This window comes from Argopecten irradians, chromosome 5 (genome assembly GCF_041381155.1).
Source record: "Argopecten irradians isolate NY chromosome 5, Ai_NY, whole genome shotgun sequence".
Lineage (NCBI taxonomy): Eukaryota > Metazoa > Mollusca > Bivalvia > Pectinida > Pectinidae > Argopecten > Argopecten irradians.
The window spans coordinates 22,809,529-22,831,977 of record NC_091138.1 but is presented as its reverse complement, the minus strand read 5'-3'; the positions used below and the strand labels follow the sequence as shown (position 1 = coordinate 22,831,977).

The window sequence follows — 22,449 nt, the reverse complement described above, 5'->3', positions numbered from 1 at the left end:
TGGAACACCTCCTTAATAAAGTTTGATTAATAAATGCCCAGGCATGATAAAATATGTTTGACTTCATTAAAAGAAAGTATAAACATTTTTTAGTTTATTTAAGTCACATGTCTTTCAAAAATGTTCCATTAAGCATTTATTTTCCTTATTTTAAAATATATGGTGTTTTTAGGGTTGTTGCACGACGTCGTTTCCCGGAGTTTTTCAAAATTTCATTATTTTCATTTTTAAATACAGATAATAAGCAACTGGAAAGAAAATGACATATTAAAATTGTCACAGTTATTAGTCAACACCTTAATTTTTGTTCAGGACTGTTATTGTTAGTTTAGATTGTAAACTGAAAATTCTGTATCACAAATTTTAAAAGTGTTTCATTTTGGGTAGTGTTCCAAATTGGGTAGCGTCACGTTAACTTTTGTAACTGAAGTAAAATACTTCCGTAATTCATCTGCTCCTGTTTTTGATAGAGAAAAAATACCATTCTTCGGCGGTGGAGCATCTTTTATGTCACTATATTGTTCTGAATAGGTTGTGGAAAGAAAATATGCAAATTGGTTCTATACACATTTTATTTCTTTTGTAATTAACATTCAAACTAAATGACATGTGAGCTGGGGTGGAATTTTGTTATAGTTATGAATAAAATAAATATGATCCAATGATATAACATGCATTCTTGTCAAACAACACAAAACACAATTTATGATTTTGGAATGTCATAAACAAACAATATTATATCTATAATAGCAAATTTGATTTTGACAGTAAAATTGAAACAAGTTTTACACATGTAAATTGTACAGAACAATTAAATACATATTGCAGCCTAGGGTAGATTGAGCATTATAGATAAACACTAACACAACTTCAGGAAGTCTTCAGGAGGATGAGGTAGGCTTTGTGGAGAAGGGCTGTCACACGAGTGCAGTAGTGTAGATAATAGAAGAGGCACTGGTACTAGAGAACAAAGTTTACTTTTCAAAAAGTTTTTTCTCAAAAGACGCCACATTGTGATCATATATACCTACATTTGTAGCTGTAATTGCCACCTATAGAGATAGAAAAGCTCACTATAGAGACATGTCAATATATATATATGGTAACGACAAGGGTAATACTTTACAGGGAATTATCTAAAGACAACTCACTACTCCAGAGACTACAAGTTAGTCTACATGTATAAACCATATCATAAGTGTGCTGTGATGCTAATCTATCTTTATGCCACATTAGTGTGTTTTGCTACTGATAAGTCTTTGAGCCATATCTTTGCTGCTTTTATCTAGTAACTAGTCTAAGTCTTACTAAAATACTTCTGGACTGCTAAAATGTCTAAATAAAACTTACTCATGGGACCATAGGTATTTAGCATGCTGGTAAGTCAAAGACCCACTATTGACTAATATATAGAGACTATTAGTCTATAGTGGGCTTTTGACTACTAACTGGTCTATATTCTACTAACTGGTTTACAGCCTAGTAACTGGTCTATGGCCTACTAACTGGTCTATATTCTACTAACTGGTCTATATTCTACTAACTGGTCTATATTCTACTAACTGGTCTATGGCCTACTAACTGGTCTATATTCTACTAACTGGTTTATAGCCTACTAACTGGTCTATGGCCTACTAACTGGTCTATATTCTACTAACTGGTCTATATTCTACTAACTGGTCTATATTCTACTAACTGGTTTACAGCCTAGTAACTGGTCTATGGCCTACTAACTGGTCTATATTCTACTAACTGGTCTATATTCTACTAACTGGTCTATGGCCTACTAACTGGTCTATATTCTACTAACTGGTCTATGGCCTACTAACTGGTCTATATTCTACTAACTTGTCTATAGCCTACTAACTGGTCTATATTCTACTAACTGGTCTATATTCTACTAACTGGTCTATGGCCTACTAACTGGTCTATATTCTACTAACTTGTCTATAGCCTACTAACTGGTCTATATTCTACTAACTGGTCTATAGCCTACTAACTGGTCTATATTCTACTAACTGGTCTATAGCCTACTAACTGGTCTATATTCTACTAACTGGTCTATGGCCTACTAACTGGTCTATCACCTACTAACTGGTCTATAGTCTACTAACTGGTCTATAGTCTACTGACTGGTCTATAGTCTACTAACAAGTATAGCTGACAAGATTATACGGGTTACTGAATACTATACAGTCTATTGACTTCTGAACCAGATTAGGACACATATACAGTATGTTAAAGGTCACTTCATAGAATAAAAGCCTTATATTATGGCTACAATCAAATTATAGATTTAGGACCACAGTTGCCTAGTCCATAAGATCTAGTTCAACATCTATTGATCATCTTATGTCACTGGGAAGATACAGCTGCAAGACTGTAGGAGTTATGTTCCTTGTATATAAAGACTAAATCCTAACTATAGATGTTTTCAGAGAGATCATATATCTTACTATTATGTATCTAGAAAAGAAATGAATCATTTTAATACATGTATTACTTAACTTAAGTTACATTTATTTATGTTATCATTCATGCTACGATGCACACAATAAATACAAATAACTTAATGGTTAATTGAAATATGTTGCTATTGCCCTTATCATCAGATTCTTTTCAAGTGGTCCTCAATAAGTAGCTGCCATGAGTTGTCAGTCCAGTTATCTAATCTATTTTGTGTTAGACGCTTCATGTGTTTGTTGTGACAAGCTGTCATTAGAATATGTTCCCATGTTGGCTGTGCACAGGCACCTGGAATATGGAAAAGTTAACAATAATCTCAACATTTGAATATTCTTTCATATCAGTTGAGCACAGGCACCTGAAATATGGAAAGGTTTACAATAATCCAATTATCAGAATTTTCTCTCATATAGCACAGGCATTTATCAAAAATTTAGTTCTTGTCAGTTTTACCTATATGTCCTTTGAATATGTCAAGACATGATTACAGAATATCAATGGCAGAATATGCTCACATGCCACAATGGAAATACAGGTAACACAACCGACAATACAGGTAACACAATGTACAATACAGGTAACACAGTGGAAAAAACAGGTAACACAACGGACAATACAGGTAACACAATAGACAATACAGGTAACAGAGTGGACAATACAGGTAACAAAATGGACAATACAGGTAACACAATGGACAATACAGGTAATACAATGGACAATACAGGTAACACAGTGGAAAATACAGGTAACACAGTGGAAAATACAGGTAACACAATGGACAATACAGGTAAAGCAATGGACAATAAAGGTAACAAAATAGACAATACAGGTAACACAATAGACATTACAGGTAACACAATGGACAATACAGGTAACACAATAGACAATACAGGTAACACAGTGGACAATACATGTAACACAATAGACAATAGGGGTAACACAATAGACAATACAGGTAACACAATGGACAATAGAGGTAACACAATAGACAATACTGATAACACAGTTGAAAATACAGGTAACACAGTGGAAAATACAGGCAACACAATGGACAATACTGATAACACAGTTGAAAATACAGGTAACAGTGGAAAATACAAGTAACATAATGGACAATACAGGAAACATAATGGACAATACAGGTAACACAATAGACAATACAGGTAACACAGTGAACACTACAGGTAATACAATGGACAATACAGGTAACACAATGGACAACACAGTGGACAATACATGTAACACAATGGACAATACAGGTAACACAATGGACACTACAGATAACACAGTGGACAATACAGGTAACACAGTGGACAATACAGGTAACACAGTGGAAAATACAGGTAACACAGTGGACAATACAGGTAACACAATGGACAATATAGATAACACAATGGACAATACAGGTAACAAAGTAGAAAATACAGGTAACACAGTGGACAATACAGGTAACACAATGAACAATACAGGTAACATAATGGACAATAAATATAAACACAATGGACAATACAGGTAACACAGTGGACAATACAGGTAACACAATGGACAATACAGGTAACACAATGGACAATACAGGTAGTACAATGGACAATACAGGTAACACACAATAGACAATACAGGTAACACAGTGGACAATTCATGTAACACAATAGACAATACAGGTAACACAATGGACAATACATGTAACACAATAGACAATACAGGTAACACAGTGAACACTACAGGTAATACAATGGACAATACAGGTAACACAATGGACAACACAGTGGACAATACATGTAACACAATGGACAATACAGGTAACACAATGGACACTACAGATAACACAGTGGACAATACAGGTAACACAGTGGACAATACAGGTAACACAGTGGAAAATACAGGTAACACAGTGGACAATACAGGTAACACAATGGACAATATAGATAACACAATGGACAATACAGGTAACACAGTAGAAAATACAGGTAACACAGTGGACAATACAGGTAACACAATGAACAATACAGGTAACATAATGGACAATAAATATAACACAATGGACAATACAGGTAACACAGTGGACAATAAGGTAACGCAGTGGACAATACAGGTAACACAATGGACAATACAGGTAGTACAATGGACAATACAGGTAACACAATAGACAATACAGGTAACACAGTGGACAATTCATGTAACACAAGAGACAATACAGGTAACACAATGGACAATACATGTAACACAATAGACAATACAGGTAACAAAATAGACAATACAGGTAACACAGTGGCCAATACATGTAACACAATACACAATATAGATAACACCATGGACAACACAGCGGACACTACATGTCACACAATGGACAATACAGGTAACACAATGGACAATACAGGTAACACAGTGGACAATACAGGTAACACAGTGGACAATACAGGTAACACAGTGGACAATACAGGTAACACAGTGGAAAATACAGGTTACACAGTGGACAATAAAGGTAAAACAATGGACAATATAGATAACACAATAGACAATACAGGTAACACAGTGGACAATACAGGTAACACAATGGACAATACAGGTAACACAATGGACAATACAGGTAACATGATGGACAATACAGGTAACACAATGGACAATACAGGTAACACAGTGGAAAATACAAGTAACACAGTGGAAAATACAGGTAACACAATGGACAAAACAGGTAACACAATGGACAACACAGTGGACAATACATGTAACACAATGGACAATACAGGTAACACAATGGACACTACAGGTAACACAGTGGACAATACAGGTAACACAGTGGACAATACAGGTAACACAATGGACAATACATGTAACACAATAGACAATACAGGTAACACAATAGACAATACAGGTAACACAGTGGACAATACATGTAACACAATACACAATACAGGTAACACAATGGACAACAGAGTGGACAATACATGGTACACAATGGACAATACAGGTAACACAATGGACACTACAGGTAACACAGTGGACAATACAGGTAACACAGTGGACAATACAGGAAACACAGTGGAAAATACAGGTAACACAGTGGACAATAAAGGTAACACAATGGACAATATAGATAACACAATGGACAATACAGGTAACATGATGGACAATACAGGTAACACAATGGACAATACAGGTAACACAGTGGAAAATACAGGTAACACAGTGGACAATACAGGTAAAGCAATGGACAATAAAGGTAACAAAATAGACAATACAGGTAACATAATGGACAATACAGGTAACACAATGGACAATACAGGTAACACAATGGACAATACAGGTAATACAAAAGACAATACAGGTAACACAATGGACAAAACAGGTAACACAGTGGAAACAAGAGGCCCAGAGGGCCTGTATCGCTCACCTGGTTTGTAATGCTATGTAATGTTCTGAATATAACTTCATTGTTTCTTTTCTAAAGGAATTTGAATATTTACCTCTAATTCCCCTATTGGGCCCCACTCTTTCTGCTCCAGGGGGTCAAAGCCAAAATGTATACGAATTCTGTTAACCTCAAGGATGTTTCTGGCCAAATTTGGTTACAATCCATGCAGAACTCTAGGACAAGTAGCAATTTTTAGGATTTACCTCTATTTCCCCTATTGGGCCCCGCCCCTCCTGCCCCCAGGGGGGTCAGAGCCAAAATTTATACAAGTTTTGTTTCCCTTCCCTAAAGGATGTTTGTGGTGGCCAAATTTGGTTACAATCAATGCAGAACTCTAGGACAAGTAGCGATTTATAGGATTTACCTCTATTTCCCCTATTGAGCCCCGCCCCTCCTGCCCCCAAAGGGGTCAGAGCCAAAATTTATACAAGTTTTGTTTCCCTTCCCCAAAGGATGTTTGTGGCCAAATATGGTTACAATCAATGCAGAACTCTAGGACAAGTAGCGATTTATAGGATTTACCTCTATTTCCCCTATTGGGCCCGCCCCTCCTACCCCCGGGGGTCAGAGCCAAAATTTATACAAGTTCTGTTCCCCTTCCCCAAAGGATGTTTCTGGCCAAATTTGGTTACAATCCATCCAGAACGCTAGGATAAGTAGCGATTTATAGGATTTACCTCTATTATCCCTATTGGGCCCCGCCCCTCCTGCCCCACGGGGGTCAGGGTCACCATTTATGCAAAATCTGATCCCCTTCCCCTAAGGAAGTTTCTGGCCAAATTTGGTTGCAATCCATGCAGAACTCTAGGACAAGTAGCGATTTATAGGATTTACCTCTATTACCCCTATTGGGCCCCGCCCCTCCTGCCCCAGGAGGGTCAGGGTCACCATTTATGCAAAATCTGATCCCCTTCCCCTAAGGAAGTTTCTGGCCAAATTTGGTTGCAATCCATGCAGAACTCTAGGACAAGTAGCGATTTATAGGATTTACCTCTATTACCCCTATTGGGCCCCGCCCCTCCTGCCCCAGGGGGGTCAGGGTCACCATTTATGCAAAATCTGATCCCCTTCCCCTAAGGAAGTTTCTGGCCAAATTTGGTTACAATCCATGCAGAACTCTAGGACTAGTAGCGATTTATAGGATTTACCTCTATTACCCCTATTGGGCCACGCCCCTCCTGCCCCAGGGGGGTCAGGGTCACCATTTATGCAAAATCTGATCCCCTTCCCCGAAGGAAGTTTCTGGCCAAATTTGGTTGCAATCCATGCAGAACTCTAGGACAAGTAGCATTTTATAGGATTTACCTCTATTACCCCTATTGGGCCCCGCCCCTCCTGCCCCAGGGGGGTCAGGGTCACCATTTATGCAAAATCTGATCCCCTTCCCCTAAGGAAGTTTCTGACCAAATTTGGTTACAATCCATCCAGAACTCTAGGACAAGTAGCGATTTAAAGGAAATGTTGACGGACGGACGACGGACGGACGACGGACGACGACGACGACGGACGCCGCGCCATGGCAATAGCTCACCGGCCCTTCGGGCCAGGTGAGCTAAAAACAGATAACACAATGGACAATACAGGTAACACAATAGACAATACAGGTAACACAATGGACAATACAGGTAACACAATGGACAATACAGGTAACACAATGGACAATACAGGTAACACAATGGACAATACAGGTAACACAATAGACAATACAGGTAACACAATGGACAATACAGGTAAACAAATGGACAATACAGGTAACAGCAATGGACAATAAGGTAACAAAATAGACAATACAGGTAACACAATAGACAATACAGGTAACACAATGGACAATACAGGTAACACAATAGACAATACAGGTAACACAGTGGACAATACATGTAACACAATAGACAATACAGGTAACACAATGGGTACAATACAGGTAACACAATAGACAATACAGGTAACACAATAGACAATACAGGTAACACAGTGGACGATACATGTAACACAATAGACAATACAGGTAACACAATGGACAATACAGGTAACACAGTGGACAATACAGGTAACACAGTAGACAATACAGGTAACACAGTGGAAAATACAGGTAACACAGTGGACAATACAGGTAACACAATAGACAATACTGATAACACATTTGAAAATACAGGTAACACAGTGGAAAATACAGGTAAAAATGGACAATACAGGTAACACAATGGACAATACAGGTAACACAATGGACAATACAGTAAACACATGGACAATACAGGTAAAACAATGGACAATAAAGGACAATACAGGTAACACAATGGACAATACAGGTAACACAGTGGACAATACAGGAACACAGTGGACAATAAATATAACACAATGGACAATACAGGTAACACAGTGGACAATACAGGTAACGCAGTGGACAATACAGGTAACACAATGGACAATATAGATAACACAATGGACAATACAGGTAACACAGTGGACAATACAGGTAACACAGTGGACAATACAGGTAACACAGTGGACAATACAGGTAACACAATGAACAATACAGGTAACATATTGGACAGGTAAAGATATAACACAATGGACAATACAGGTAACACAGTGGACAATACAGGTAACGGTGGACAATACAGGTAACACAATGGACAATACAGGTAACACATGGACAATACAGGTAACACAATGGACACTACAGGTAAACAATAGACATACAGGTAACACAAGACAATACAGGTAACACAGTGGACAATACAGGTAACACAATGGACAATACAGGACAAATACAGGTAACACAATGGACAATACAGGTAACACAATGGACAATACAGGTAACACAGTGGACAATACAGGTAACACAATGACAATACAGGTAACACATACAATACAGGTAACACAGTGGACAATACAGGTAACACAATAGACAATACAGGTAACACAATGACAATACAGGTAACACAATGGACAATACAGGTAACACAGTGGACAATACAGGTAACACAATGACAATACAGGTAACACAATGGACAATACAGGTAACACAGTGGACAATACAGGTAACACAATGACAATACAGGTAACACAATGGACAATACAGGTAACACATGGAATACAGGTAACACAAGGAAATAGGACAATACAAGGTAACACAATTGGACAATACAGGTAACACAGTGGACAATACAGGTAACACAATGGACAATACAGGTAACACAGTGGACAATACAGGTAACACAGTGGACAATACAGGTAACACAATGGACAATACAGGTAACAACAGTGGACAATACAGGTAACACAATGGACAATACAGGTAACACAATGGACAATACAGGTAACACATGGACAAGGTAACACATGAAATACAGGTAACACAGTGGACAATACAGGTAACACAGTGGACAATACAGGTAACACAATGGACAATACAGGTAACACAATGGACAATACAGGTAACACAGTGGACAATACAGGTAACACAATGGACAATACAGGTAACACAATGGACAATACAGGTAACACATGGACAATACAGGTAACACAATGGACAATACAGGTAACACAATGGACAATACAGGTAACACAATGGACAATACAGGTAACACAATGGACAATACAGGTAACACAATGGACAATACAGGTAACACAATGGAAAATACAGGTAACACAGTGGACAATACAGGTAACACAATGGACAATACAGGTAACACAATGGACAATACAGGTAACACATGGACAATACAGGTAACACAATGACAATACAGGTAACACAATGGACAATACAGGTAACACAATGGACAATACAGGTAACACAGTGGACAATACAGGTAACACAATGGACAATACAGGTAACACAATGGACAATACAGGTAACACAATGGACAATACAGGTAACACAATGGACAATACAGGTAACACAATGGACAATACAGGTAACACAGTGGACAATACAGGTAACACAATGGACAATACAGGTAACACAATGGACAATACAGGTAACACAGTGGACAATACAGGTAACACATGGACAATACAGGTAACACAATGGACAATACAGGTAACACAATGGACAATACAGGTAACACAATGGACAATACAGGTAACACAGTGGACAATACAGGTAACACAAGTGGACAATACAGGTAACACAATGGACAATACAGGTAACACAATGGACAATACAGGTAACACAATGGACAATACAGGTAACACAATGGACAATACAGGTAAAACAGGTAAACACTGACAATACAGGTAACACAATGGACAATACAGGTAACACAGTGGACAATACAGGTAACACAATGGACAATACAGGTAACACAATGGACAATACAGTAACACAGTGGACAATACAGGTAACACAATGGACAATACAGGTAAACACAATGGACAATACAGGTAACACAATGGACAATACAGGTAACACAGTGGACAATACAGGTAACACAATGGACAATACAGGTAACACAGTGGACAATACAGGTAACACAATGGACAATAAGTAACACAATGGACAATACAGGTAACACAGTGGAAAATACAGGTAACACAGTGGACAATACAGGTAACACAATGGACAATACAGGTAACACAGTGGACAATACAGGTAACACAGTGGAAATACAGGTAACACAGTGGACAATACAGGTAACACAATGGACAATACAGGTAACACAATGGACAATACAGGTAACACAATGGACAATACAGGTAACACAGTGGACAATACAGTAACACAGTGGACAATACAGGTAACACAATGGACAATACAGGTAACACAATGGACAATACAGGTAACACAATAGACAATACAGGTAACACAGTGGACAATACATGTAACACAATGGACAATACAGGTAACACAATGGACAATACATGTAACACAGTGGACAATACAGGTAACACAGTAGGACAATACAGGTAACACAGTGGACAATACAGGTAACACAATGGACAATACAGGTAACACAATGGACAATACAGGTAACACAGTGGACAATACAGGTAACACAGTGGACAATACAGGTAACACAGTGGACAATACAGGTAACACAATGGACAATACAGGTAACACAGTGGACAATACAGGTAACACAGTGGACAATACAGGTAACACAATGGACAATACAGGTAACACAGTGGACAATACAGAAACAATGGACAATACAGGTAACACAATGGACAATACAGGTAACAAATGGACAATACAGGTAACACAATGGACAATACAGGTAACACATGGACAATACAGGTAACACAGTGGACAATACAGGTAACACAGTGGACAATACAGGTAACACAGTGGACAATACAGGTAACACAATGGACAATACAGGTAACACAATGGACAATACAGGTAACACAATGGACAATACAGGTAACACAATGGACAATACAGGTAACACAATGGACAATACAGGTAACACAATGGACAATACAGGTAACACAATGGACAATACAGGTAACACAATGGACAATACAGGTAACACAATAGACAATACAGGTAACACAATGGACAATACAGTTAAACAATGGACAATACAGGTAACACAATGGACACAATACAGGTAACACAATGGACAATACAGGTAACACAATGGACAATACAGGTAACACATGGACAATACAGGTAACAAAACACAGTGACAATACAGTAACACAATGGACAATACAGGTAACACATGGACAATACAGGTAACACAATGGACAATACAGGTAACACAATGGACAATACAGGTAACACAGTGGACAATACAGGTAACACAGTGGACAATACAGGTAACACACGTGGAAAATACAGGTAACACAGTGGACAATACAGGTAACACAATGGACAATACAGGTAACACAGTGGACAATACAGGTAACACAGTGGACAATACAGGTAACACAGTGGACAATACAGGTAACACAATGGACAAAACAGGTACACATGGACAATACAGGTAACACAATGGACAATACAGATAACACATGACAATGGACAACACAGTGGACAATACATGTAACACAATGGACAATACAGTCAACACAATGGACACTACAGGTAACACAGTGGACAATACAGGTAACACAGTGGACAATACAGGTAATACAGTGGAAAATAAGGTAACACAGTGGACGATACAGGTAACACAATGGACACTACAGGTAACACAGTGGACAATACAGGTAACACAGTGGACAATACAGGTAATACAGTGGAAAATACAGGTAACACAGTGGACAATACAGGTAACACAATGGACAATATAGATAACACAATGGACAATACAGGTTACACAGTGGACAATACAGGTAACACAATGGACAAAACAGGTAACACAATGGACAATAAAGATAACACAATGGACAATACAAGTTTTACAATGGATGATATACTTAACGTAATAAATGAATCAAGCAGCTCTTTGGACATTAAAGCTAGGAAACACAATGGACAATACAAGTAACACAATGGACAATACAGGTAACGCAATGGACAATACAGGTAATGCAGTGGACAATACAGGTAACACAATGGAAAATACAGGTAACACAATGGACAATACAGGTAACGCAATGGACAATAAAGGTAACGCAATGGACAATACGAGTAACACAATGGACACTACAGGTAACACAATGGACAATACAGGTAACACAGCAGATGATACAATTTACACAATGGACAATACAGGTAACACAATGGACAATACAGGTAACGCACTGGACAATTCAAGTAACACAATGGAAAATAAGGTAACACAATGGATAATACAGTTAACACATAGGACAATACAGGTAAAGCAATTGACAATTCTCGTATCGCAATGGACAATACATGTAACACAATGGACAATACAGGTAACACAGTGGACAATAACAAGTAACACAAAGGACAATACAATTTACACAATGCCAAGGAAGATAAGCTTCCAACCTTTGATGTCAGGACGGTCATCAATCAGCAGGTGACCATTGATCATGGTTTTGTCCCGAGTCAGAATCACCTTATCTATAAAGTCTGGTCCTAAATGATTCTCCACCCATTCATACTGCAAGGAAAATTAATACTGGTACCCATATGTTGAAACTAACAAACAAAACATGTGCTTATATGCAAGCAAAAGTGAGTTTTTGAAGTCACATTTATATATTTCACATAATTATGGAATAACTCATTAATTTTGGCAACATCAAATTTGCATTCTTTGTGATGGAATCAAGTCGTAAGGTGCAGTCTTTGAGATAGAAACACACTTAAAGAATCTAAATCTTATGAGAATGTTTTGGTAGCAATTGTTTATACCAAGACTTTGTGAATCTTTTTTTTTTCAATTGAAAGCCAGTATTGGATTTCAAGAAAATTATAAGTACAATCTGAATTATGTCAATATTCAAAATTCAAATTTATAAATGATACACAGTGACATAGATATATATACATATATAGATATATGCATACCAGGTAGTCAGATAAATCTATACAAAGGTATCAACTGTTGAATACATAGTATACGTATATACACGTATATATACTATAATTTAAATATATGTATCAAGGAGCATCGTCCTCTATCCTCTTTTTTTATTTTGAAGGAAAATAAAGATTATATTATAAATAATATTGAACTTCAAGAGAAGTGCATTCTGAATCATGTAAAAAAATGTCAAAATTCAAAATTTTTAAATGATAATAAAACAGAAAGGAAAACTGTGATTAACATTTGATGGCTACCTTTTCTTTGGCAGAGTACTTGTACTTAAACAAAGGACTGGTACATAGAAACACATCAACTCTACAAAACAAAATGTTCACATTACTTCTACAAAACAAAATGATCACATCATATATTTCACATTATTTCTACAAAAAACATGATCACATTATTTGTACAAAACAAAATGATCCCAATATTGTTACAAAAATAAAATAATCTCATAACTTTTCTGAGTTATTTTTAAAAAGCAAAAATCTATGCAAAAAAAAAGAAATATTCCACAGATAACTTTGTCATATTAGTTGTTCTCTCTAGTGTAGATACACAAACTACTGAACTCAGTTCAAATACTAATATAAATGAACATGATTATGGAAAACAATCACCTAAAAGATTTCTTGATATATTAGTAAATTGAAATGTATTAAACAAATATACGTATATTTTATTAGTAATCGCATTATCTTTTTGGTACTTTTCGAATCAAAAATTTTGCACTGTAATATGATTGGTCTTATTGAGTTTTCTGTATGTTTTTATTATAGGAAATATTGAAATTACAGAAATACATCATTTTAATTAGGTTGATATATTTCATAATCTTAGAAAATAAAATGATTGACAGGATTTAGGTAAAGTGTGAGTAATGGTAATGAAGTCATGTTAAGGCTGTGAATTCTGTAGCTTATAGATGTGAAATGTCTACTGTCTATATACATGTATATCTTCTATTATGTAAATCTTGTCTTAATAAATCCAGTACCAGGAAGTACAAAGAACCCCAGGATTCTACATGGTCACAAAATGTAGTAATACCCAAGACTTACATGGAATCCATGGTTTTTTATACTACCAGTATACCTATACTTACCTTTCCATCACATCCATAATTTTATAATATACATGTACTGATACTTATTTTTACATCACTATACCGATACTTACATTTCCATCAAATCCATAGTTTTATACTATACCGATACTTACCATTCCATCACATCCAAAGCTATATACTATACTAATATTTACCTTTCCATCACATCTAAGTCTTATGCTATACATGTACCTATACTTACCTTTCCATCGCATCCAAAGTTTTATACTATATGGATACTTACCTTTCCATCGCATCTATAGTTTTATACTCTACCGATACTTACCTTTCTATCGCATCCATAGTCTTATATTATACCGATACTTACCTTTCTATCGCATCCATAGTTTTATATTATACCGATACTTACCTTTCTATCGCATCCAGAGTTTTATACTATACCTATACTTACCTTTCTATCGCATCCATAGTCTTATATTATACCGATACTTACCGTTCTATCGCATCCATAGTTTTATATTATATGGATACTTACCTTTCTATCGCATCCATAGTTTTATATTATACCGATACTTACCTTTCTATCGCATCCATAGTTTTATATTATACTGATACTTACCTTTCTATCGCATCCATAGTTTTATACTATACCAATACTTACCTTTCTATCGCATCCATAGTCTTATATTATACCGATACTTACCTTTCTATCGCATCCATAGTTTTACACTATACCGATACTTACCTTTCTATCGCATCCATAGTTTTATACTATATGGATACTTACCTTTCTATCGCATCCATAGTTTTATATTATACCGATACTTACCTTTCTATCGCATCCATAGTTTTATATTATACTGATACTTACCTTTCTATCGCATCCATAGTTTTATACTATACCAATACTTACCTTTCTATCGCATCCATAGTCTTATATTATACCGATACTTACCTTTCTATCGCATCCATAGTTTTACACTATACCGATACTTACCTTTCTATCGCATCCATAGTTTTATACTATATGGATACTTACCTTTCTATCGCATCCATAGTTTTATACTATATGGATACTTACCTTTCTATCACATCCAAAGTTTTATACTATACCGATACTTATTACATTGTATACCGATACATGTACTTACCTTTCCATCTCATCCATAGTTTCATATCGATACTTATTTTTCCATTGCATCCATGGGTTTCATACAGATCGATACTTACTTTTCCATTGCATCCATAGTTTTAATGGCTTCACAAGCTCCTGGTAAAGGTGGAAGGTCACGGAAGAAACCCTCAGACTCATATATAGATTTCACTTTTATCTGCAACAAGTTATTGTAGTTTTAAAAAGGTTAGTGACGATAATGACAATATACAACCTCAGTTCACCTATCTTTTACAACCAGAAAGTATGGGTACAGTGTAGGTATTTCTGCTCCTGCATAATGCCCAAGTAATTTAGAACCTAAGGCAAGAAATGCATCTTCGATTTATACACATTTGTTTCATTTCAACCAATTTTATTGATAAAATTCAATAGCATCGGTTTACAGGCTAAGTCTATATAAGCCCTCTCCTAGGGCATTATATGTTTAATTATCAGTCGTATAGGATGCTTCAAAACCAAATTGGTCCAACTCAAAATCGTTTTATTCATATAAAGAAAATTCTACATTCATTTCAACTGTTAATATCTGGAAATTTATTCAAAGCATTTGGATAGTTTTAAATGTTGAAATTACCATAAAAGTTAACTGGAGCAAAAATAAAACAAACAAAGATATAGGAAAAATAAAACCAATCTTTTCAAACTGATATGTTCAATCAAACCCATTTTCACCTGTTATAAGCATAATTATAAAAGAATAGTTGGGTTCAAAACAAGAAAACCTAACTATATATATATGTTGATAATAAATTTAAAATGCTCCTTAAAGACAGATTTTTTTTTAATACATGTACCTTACATAATATTTATTAAAATTCAAATGTTGGCTCCTATCTTTCACTAACTGAGCATCGTTAAAATTTCCAAGTATACCTTTAGTCCTTCTTTGAGTTTCTCATATTGATCTGCTAAGTAAAATGTACGCCGATCCTCCATGTTTATAAAAGGTTCATCTGGAAATTTCTTTTTGTACATTGTGAGGAAATACCCCTCAAAGTCTGCAATGGTTTGGTCCATGTCTACAAGGACTCGTAATCGCTTTTCAACAAGCTTGGAAATAGTTCGTCGACCAGCCATCCCTGAGAAATTTCTTAAGTAAGACAAAATAAATGAGAATAAATTTAGGTATTTTGAATTAAAAATATAGTTTTACATTTGAGTAATATAACCTAACAGACAACTATTTATACACTCTGTCATGTCCACCTAATAAGATTTACATTATTTATATCTCTGCATGATACTTTTCACTTCCAGTAATATTAGGATACATTTTTGACCTTTGGTTGTAATTACACATTTTATAACATGTACCTTTTATCTAGTACATGGTAGTGACAGCATGCAAAGAATAAAGATAACTTGATGAAATAGTTTGGGTGAAATCTCAATATAAAACATACAGGTACATACTTCATTAACCCCAAAATTTCACTAGTCCGACTATGTAACCACTAGTCCAAATGAAATATACAGCAGTTTTGCTTCAAAACTTCAATCTTGATCAGTTTGAATTTTTTTACCCAATTTAGTCCACATGCATTCTTGAATGTAAATTCTAGCAAAATGATACATCCGGACAGCAACAGTTGCATACAGAATGCATTCAAAATGTGTCGACAAATGCAATTGACCACCGCTCTTGTAAATATAGTATTTACCAATTTTAATTGGTTGAGGAGCCTCTGGTCCAATTGGACTAGTTCTTTACAATTGGCACTAGTCCGGCCCTAAAATTACTAGTCAGACTAGTGCTTAAAGTCGCAGAGTGATAAACTGGTTACAACTACATAATGACGGATAATAAAACAAAATATTGATGACACACCATAATGGACTAAAAGAAAATGCTGTACGATCATATTAATTAAACAAGTGGACTAGGGTGGAAGGAAGAAGAGAAATATGTTTTGTGTGACTATGCCCCCTGAACGTTTTCTGAGAAGTGATGCTAATCTGCATTCAAAACTCACACAAGATATTGATTGGCCATAGTGGCTGTGTGCATACTTATTGCCTACCAGCGATTGGTTGGCAGCTACCAAACACAACTGGATCTTAACATGTAATGAGCTTTTTCTTGAAAGATAAAGATCACAACACAAGAATATGATGGTAATAAGGGCGCAGCCCTTCAAACCCGAAGGGCACAAAGTGCGAAGCACTTCAAAGGTAACAGATACACGAAAATATAAGAAAAAACACAATCTTCAAAATTCAATCCTACACACTGACAGCTTCAGTTTGCGGCCCCCATTTTATTCATACATATGGGGAGGTTGTGCGTTGCTCCTGTACTGCTCTCCCCAGTAAATATATATTTAAGTAATGCAAATGCATAACAGGGGTAATTAAACATTTTTTATTATTTTTTTAAATAATAATAATAACACTTTGAAAATTAAAAGCTTTAGAATGCAGTCAAAATATCCACCAAGGCGAAGATGAGCACAAGGAATCATGACAAATGGAGCGAAATCATAGGATTCGCATACGCGGCACTCCAGGCCTTGAATGGACACAGAGAAATCTGTATCTTTGAGTTCATTTCTTTGAGTTTATGCTAGACAATTATTACATCATATACTTCTATAGTTTAAAGTGTGTCCTTTTATTTCTAAATTATGTCTTCTACATGAAATACAAAATAAAATAAACAAGTAGAGCTTCGCTCTTCCTATGCCGTGCATGATTCATATTAAAACATCTGGCTGCGCCCTTTAAGGCCTTACCTTCAGTCATATTATATATACATTTATATATAACAGAAGGGATAACAACATAAAGACAATTGTTTTATATTCAAAGTGTGCCCTTAGGCAAATTAATGTAGTCTCGCTAATGTATTAACTATACAGCTAACTACTATAACATTTTGTATGTTGTGGAAATACACATATGTGTATATGTACATGATATGCAGGAACATGTTAGTAGAAACATGGTAAATTGAAATCAATAATCCAAAAATGTAAAATGTATCATAAGGGCCCAGCCAAAGTGCGAAGCAATTCTAAGATAACACACGCATGAAAATATAAGAAAAAACACAATCTTCAAAATTCAATCCTACATATTGACAACTTCAGTTTGTGACCTCCATTTTTTTTGTTACCCTAGCTATGTATCCGCGTGAATGTGATGCTTTGAAACAATCTCATAATCGAGCGATTCAAATGCTACTATGATCCGAGTCGACGAATGTAATCTTCATCTGACAGAAGCTCAGTGCTTTTGCTCTTTATTTGCAAGCGTTCAAGTGATTTGGACCACCTTCCAATATAATAATCAGTTGACCAAAAACAGAATATCTGTTATGGAAATAAAATTTCTTTCTTTTCAAAGTGGGGGTTATAAATTAGGAAAAGGGTAGAGTGTGAATATATGAACAAAAAATAAACAGAAAATTCTGCTCCATTATATCCATAAATTGAACTTTCTAACATTGCATAATAATGGTTATTGAATCATATCCAGTATGTCTGCGCCATTTAAGGCCTTGCCTTTAGTCATATTACCCGGTAGTGTTAAATACAGTCTCTGTCACTCAGCTGATGGAGCATGTTTCTTTGGCTCAGTGGGTAGTGCCATAGTTTTTTCAAACCGGGTGTTCGATTCCTGGTCGGACCACTCAACAGGAATCATATGTTGGCTAACGCCTGTACATGTGTAGAGTGGGGGTACGTAATTTCGCACACTTTTGGCATTGATTTTAATGAATTTCAAATACTTTCATTCCGAACCAAAAAGGCTGGACTTACATCGGCAGATGTACAACTTCTTCACAACACACGAGTATGTAACCGGATATGCGCAGACGTATCACTGCGCATGGGAGCTGTTATTAACTTGAGGTTAACTAGTCCGCTAAACCTGCCTATATTATTAGGCTTTTTTTTTTAATTTTTTTTGCCTAATATATATTAGGCAAAAAAAAAAAAAAAAAAAAAGCCTAATAATATAGGCAGGTTTAGCGGACTAGAGGTTAACCTGTAGTTGAACGGGTTTGGGGGACGTAATTTCGCACACCCCTCAAACTTTCTTGTTTTTGGAGAAAATAATTATTTTCAAACATTTCATGGACCAACAACATCATAAACGAAGATTAAGTACAGTTCCAATCTTGAAATGACATCAAAACACAATTATATTTCTAAATGAAAAAGTGACATTTCGCCGCCATTTTCGTTACGAAAAACGACCGCTCCCCATAGTAAACAATGTAAACGAGGTCAAGAAAGTCATAGCGTGTCCGCAGAAAATGTCTGTTTTCCGCTTATATTTGATGGATTTTCATACGGGTTTCGATATATTCTAAAAAAGGATAGTTTCTCTACATATTTGTACGTGAATCAGTTATTTATCACCCAGAATTATTTTATGTCAAGTGGTTTATTTTCTATAAATTTCTTTACTGAGATAGGCCGTATTGTTTCGATTTCGTTTTTTCAAAACAAACTTATCCTGAAAAGTTTAACTAAATATGACAAAATCACAGTGAGAGGCCTCCTTTAGTCACAACATAAACAACAGAGCAAATCGTTCTGGCATTTAAAGGAAGATCGCGAAAAATCGTCAGGTGTGCGAAATTACGTACTGTGCGAAATTAAGTACCCTCACTCTACAATGTATTTACCTCTGTTCTTCTACATGTGTCATGATGATGTATTGCAAATTTAAACATGCGAATAAAATGAATTTGTAAACATTTCAACAGTCAATGTCTCCAGCATGTTATATGTTAAATGTATCCAACATAGAATTTATAAATATAATAAGAATAGAAATGCAATATTGTTGCTATGTAACCGATACTAAAGCAGACATGGTTTTGATGTCATTTATAATTACAGTACCCGTTCAGCTAGTTAAGCACTTCACAAAGTCCTTTATTGTACACGTGCTGATATTGATAAATAATGTGATATCAAATGAGAAGAAATATTTGAATTTCTCGACGTTTAACTCACTTAATTCATCATCATGCATTAAATATTGTGCTTACATTATTGTACTTCCACTTTCGATCTGGGCGTCCGCTTGCGTCGCTTAAGAGATTAAAAATAATAAGTTAACTAAAATAGACCACATCTTTCAAATCAAATATATAATTAACTCTCACAGATATTAAAATTGACTATTTTAGAGAAAAATGTCGATTTATCTACAAACCAAATAGCTGCAGGAGATTTTAAACCACAGCTGCCATCAACAGCAATGGCGGGTGCCCTGGATTGTGATTTTTTATCGTCACACAGGTGAATTTCTGCTATTTATGAATTGATCAGTTAGAGTTATAGAATTTCCCTGTTGTATGTATTTGTTGACGAGATTAAAAATGAAAATTATCGCCATGTTTTAGTGTTTTAAAACTCTTTACAAATCCCTGGTACGACCGCACTGTAAACACCATTGCCAACGGAGAGCTAAAAGAGGGATTAAAAATTTTGTCGCCAATAAACGAAAACGTAACTTGTCAGACAGTCAGAAGATCGACCATACTCAAACCCGAGGAACTGCCTTCTCCAATAGAGTCGTCAACCACTGTGCATTACCATACGAGGTAGTAAACGCCAAGTCAATGTTTAAGACTCAGCTAAAACACATATTGGAAGACAACAACAAGTTTGTTCCTAAGTGACTCCTTAGTGAGGCCGGTAGGTGTAACTCGTTCAGCCAATAGACCAAATTCTGAATAGGTTTATATAATCATTTACATTAAGGTGATAGTACAAGTTGTTTGGGGATTGCCCGCCACTTGTATCATGTTCCCATTATATATCATTGTATCAATCTACCTCATAGTAGTCATAATTTTATGAAAACTACAGACAGTCAGAAGATCCACTTGCAGTAACTGTTACTGTTCAATATATGTGAATCAGAATACTTCCTCGTAAGTAATGCGGTAATGTAATCACAATAGGTCTATCTTCCCATGTATCATGTATCTTTTTGGCGAATTAATATTCGACGATATCTCCTCTCGTTCTACGTCTCTCAAATATATCCTATCACATCCTTCACCTAGCTACTGTTGTAGCGGAAAAGATATCACCTTCTGTTACTGTTGTAGCGGAAAAGATATCACCTTCTAACAGTAGCTAATCCTTCACCATGACTTACAATTATTTGATTCCACAAGGCAGGTCACATCTTTTTTTTATCTTCCTTTCTCTATTTTGTACTGTGACTACATCAGGTCACCTCTCCCCTCTTTGTACTGTGAATACATCAGGTCACCTCTTCCCTCTATATACAGTGACTACATCAGGTCACCTCTATGTACTGTGACTACATCAGGTCACCTCCCCTCCATATACAGTCACTACATCAGGTCACCCCTCCCCTCTTTGTACTGTGACTACATCAGGTCACCTCCCCTCTATATACAGTGACTACATCAGGTCACCTCTCCCCTCTTTGTACTGTGACTACACCAGGTCACATCTCCCCTCTTTGTACTGTGACTACATCAGGTCACCTCCCCTCTATATACAGTGACTGCATCAGGTCACCTCTCCCCTCTTTATACCGTGACTACACCAGGTCACCTCTCCCCTCTCTATACTGTGACTGCATCAGGTCTCCTCTATGTACTGTGACTACATCAGGTCACCTCTCCTCTCTATATACAGTGAATACATCAGGTTACCGATTTACTTCACAGGATTATAAATCCTTTAGCAGTGTTCCAGCTAGGTCGGGTTAGCAGGGCGCGGCGCCCTGCCCTTAATTCCCAGCGCCCTGCCCTTTTTCCTTACGCCCTGCCCTTTTCCCAACGCCCTGTCCTTTTTTCGATTTCCCCATACTGTCCCGATATCGTATGTTGATTCGCCGGCTCTAATTCCGGACTTAGCAAGTCTAG

General features: G+C 36.3%; 1 protein-coding gene across 3 annotated transcripts; it reads right to left on the bottom strand.

The window, feature by feature from the left end:
• Window positions 1–560: 560 nt before the first annotated feature.
• On the bottom strand, window positions 561–21,927 carry LOC138323250 (5'(3')-deoxyribonucleotidase, mitochondrial-like). Of its 3 annotated transcripts, none has more exons than XM_069267685.1 (6): window positions 21,708–21,927; window positions 16,455–16,671; window positions 15,635–15,735; window positions 13,587–13,647; window positions 12,789–12,903; window positions 561–2,754 (listed from the first exon to the last, which is right to left on the bottom strand). In XM_069267685.1, the coding sequence occupies exons 2-6, from the start codon at window positions 16,656–16,658 to the stop codon at window positions 2,609–2,611; spliced, it is 627 nt and encodes a 208-aa protein (XP_069123786.1). In that variant the 5' UTR covers window positions 16,659–16,671; window positions 21,708–21,927; the 3' UTR covers window positions 561–2,608. The 3 variants fall into 3 exon arrangements, with proteins under 3 accessions (XP_069123786.1, XP_069123784.1, XP_069123785.1); XM_069267683.1 differs by lacking the exon at window positions 21,708–21,927 and adding an exon at window positions 20,587–20,623; XM_069267684.1 differs by lacking the exon at window positions 21,708–21,927 and adding an exon at window positions 20,552–20,584.
• Window positions 21,928–22,449: the final 522 nt, after the last annotated feature.

Bases quoted from the DNA above. Each gene is read 5' to 3' on its own strand.
- LOC138323250 (XM_069267685.1), bottom strand. From the start codon at position 16,658: ATGGCTGGTCGACGAACTATTTCCAAGCTTGTTGAAAAGCGATTACGA. The intron at 13,648-15,634 runs GTAAGTATCGAT...TTTGTTTTGTAG, and splicing joins ACTATGGATGCAATGGAAAA to AGTTGATGTGTTTCTATGTA. The intron at 2,755-12,788 runs GTTGGAAGCTTA...TCCATATTCCAG, and splicing joins TGACCGTCCTGACATCAAAG to GTGCCTGTGCACAGCCAACA.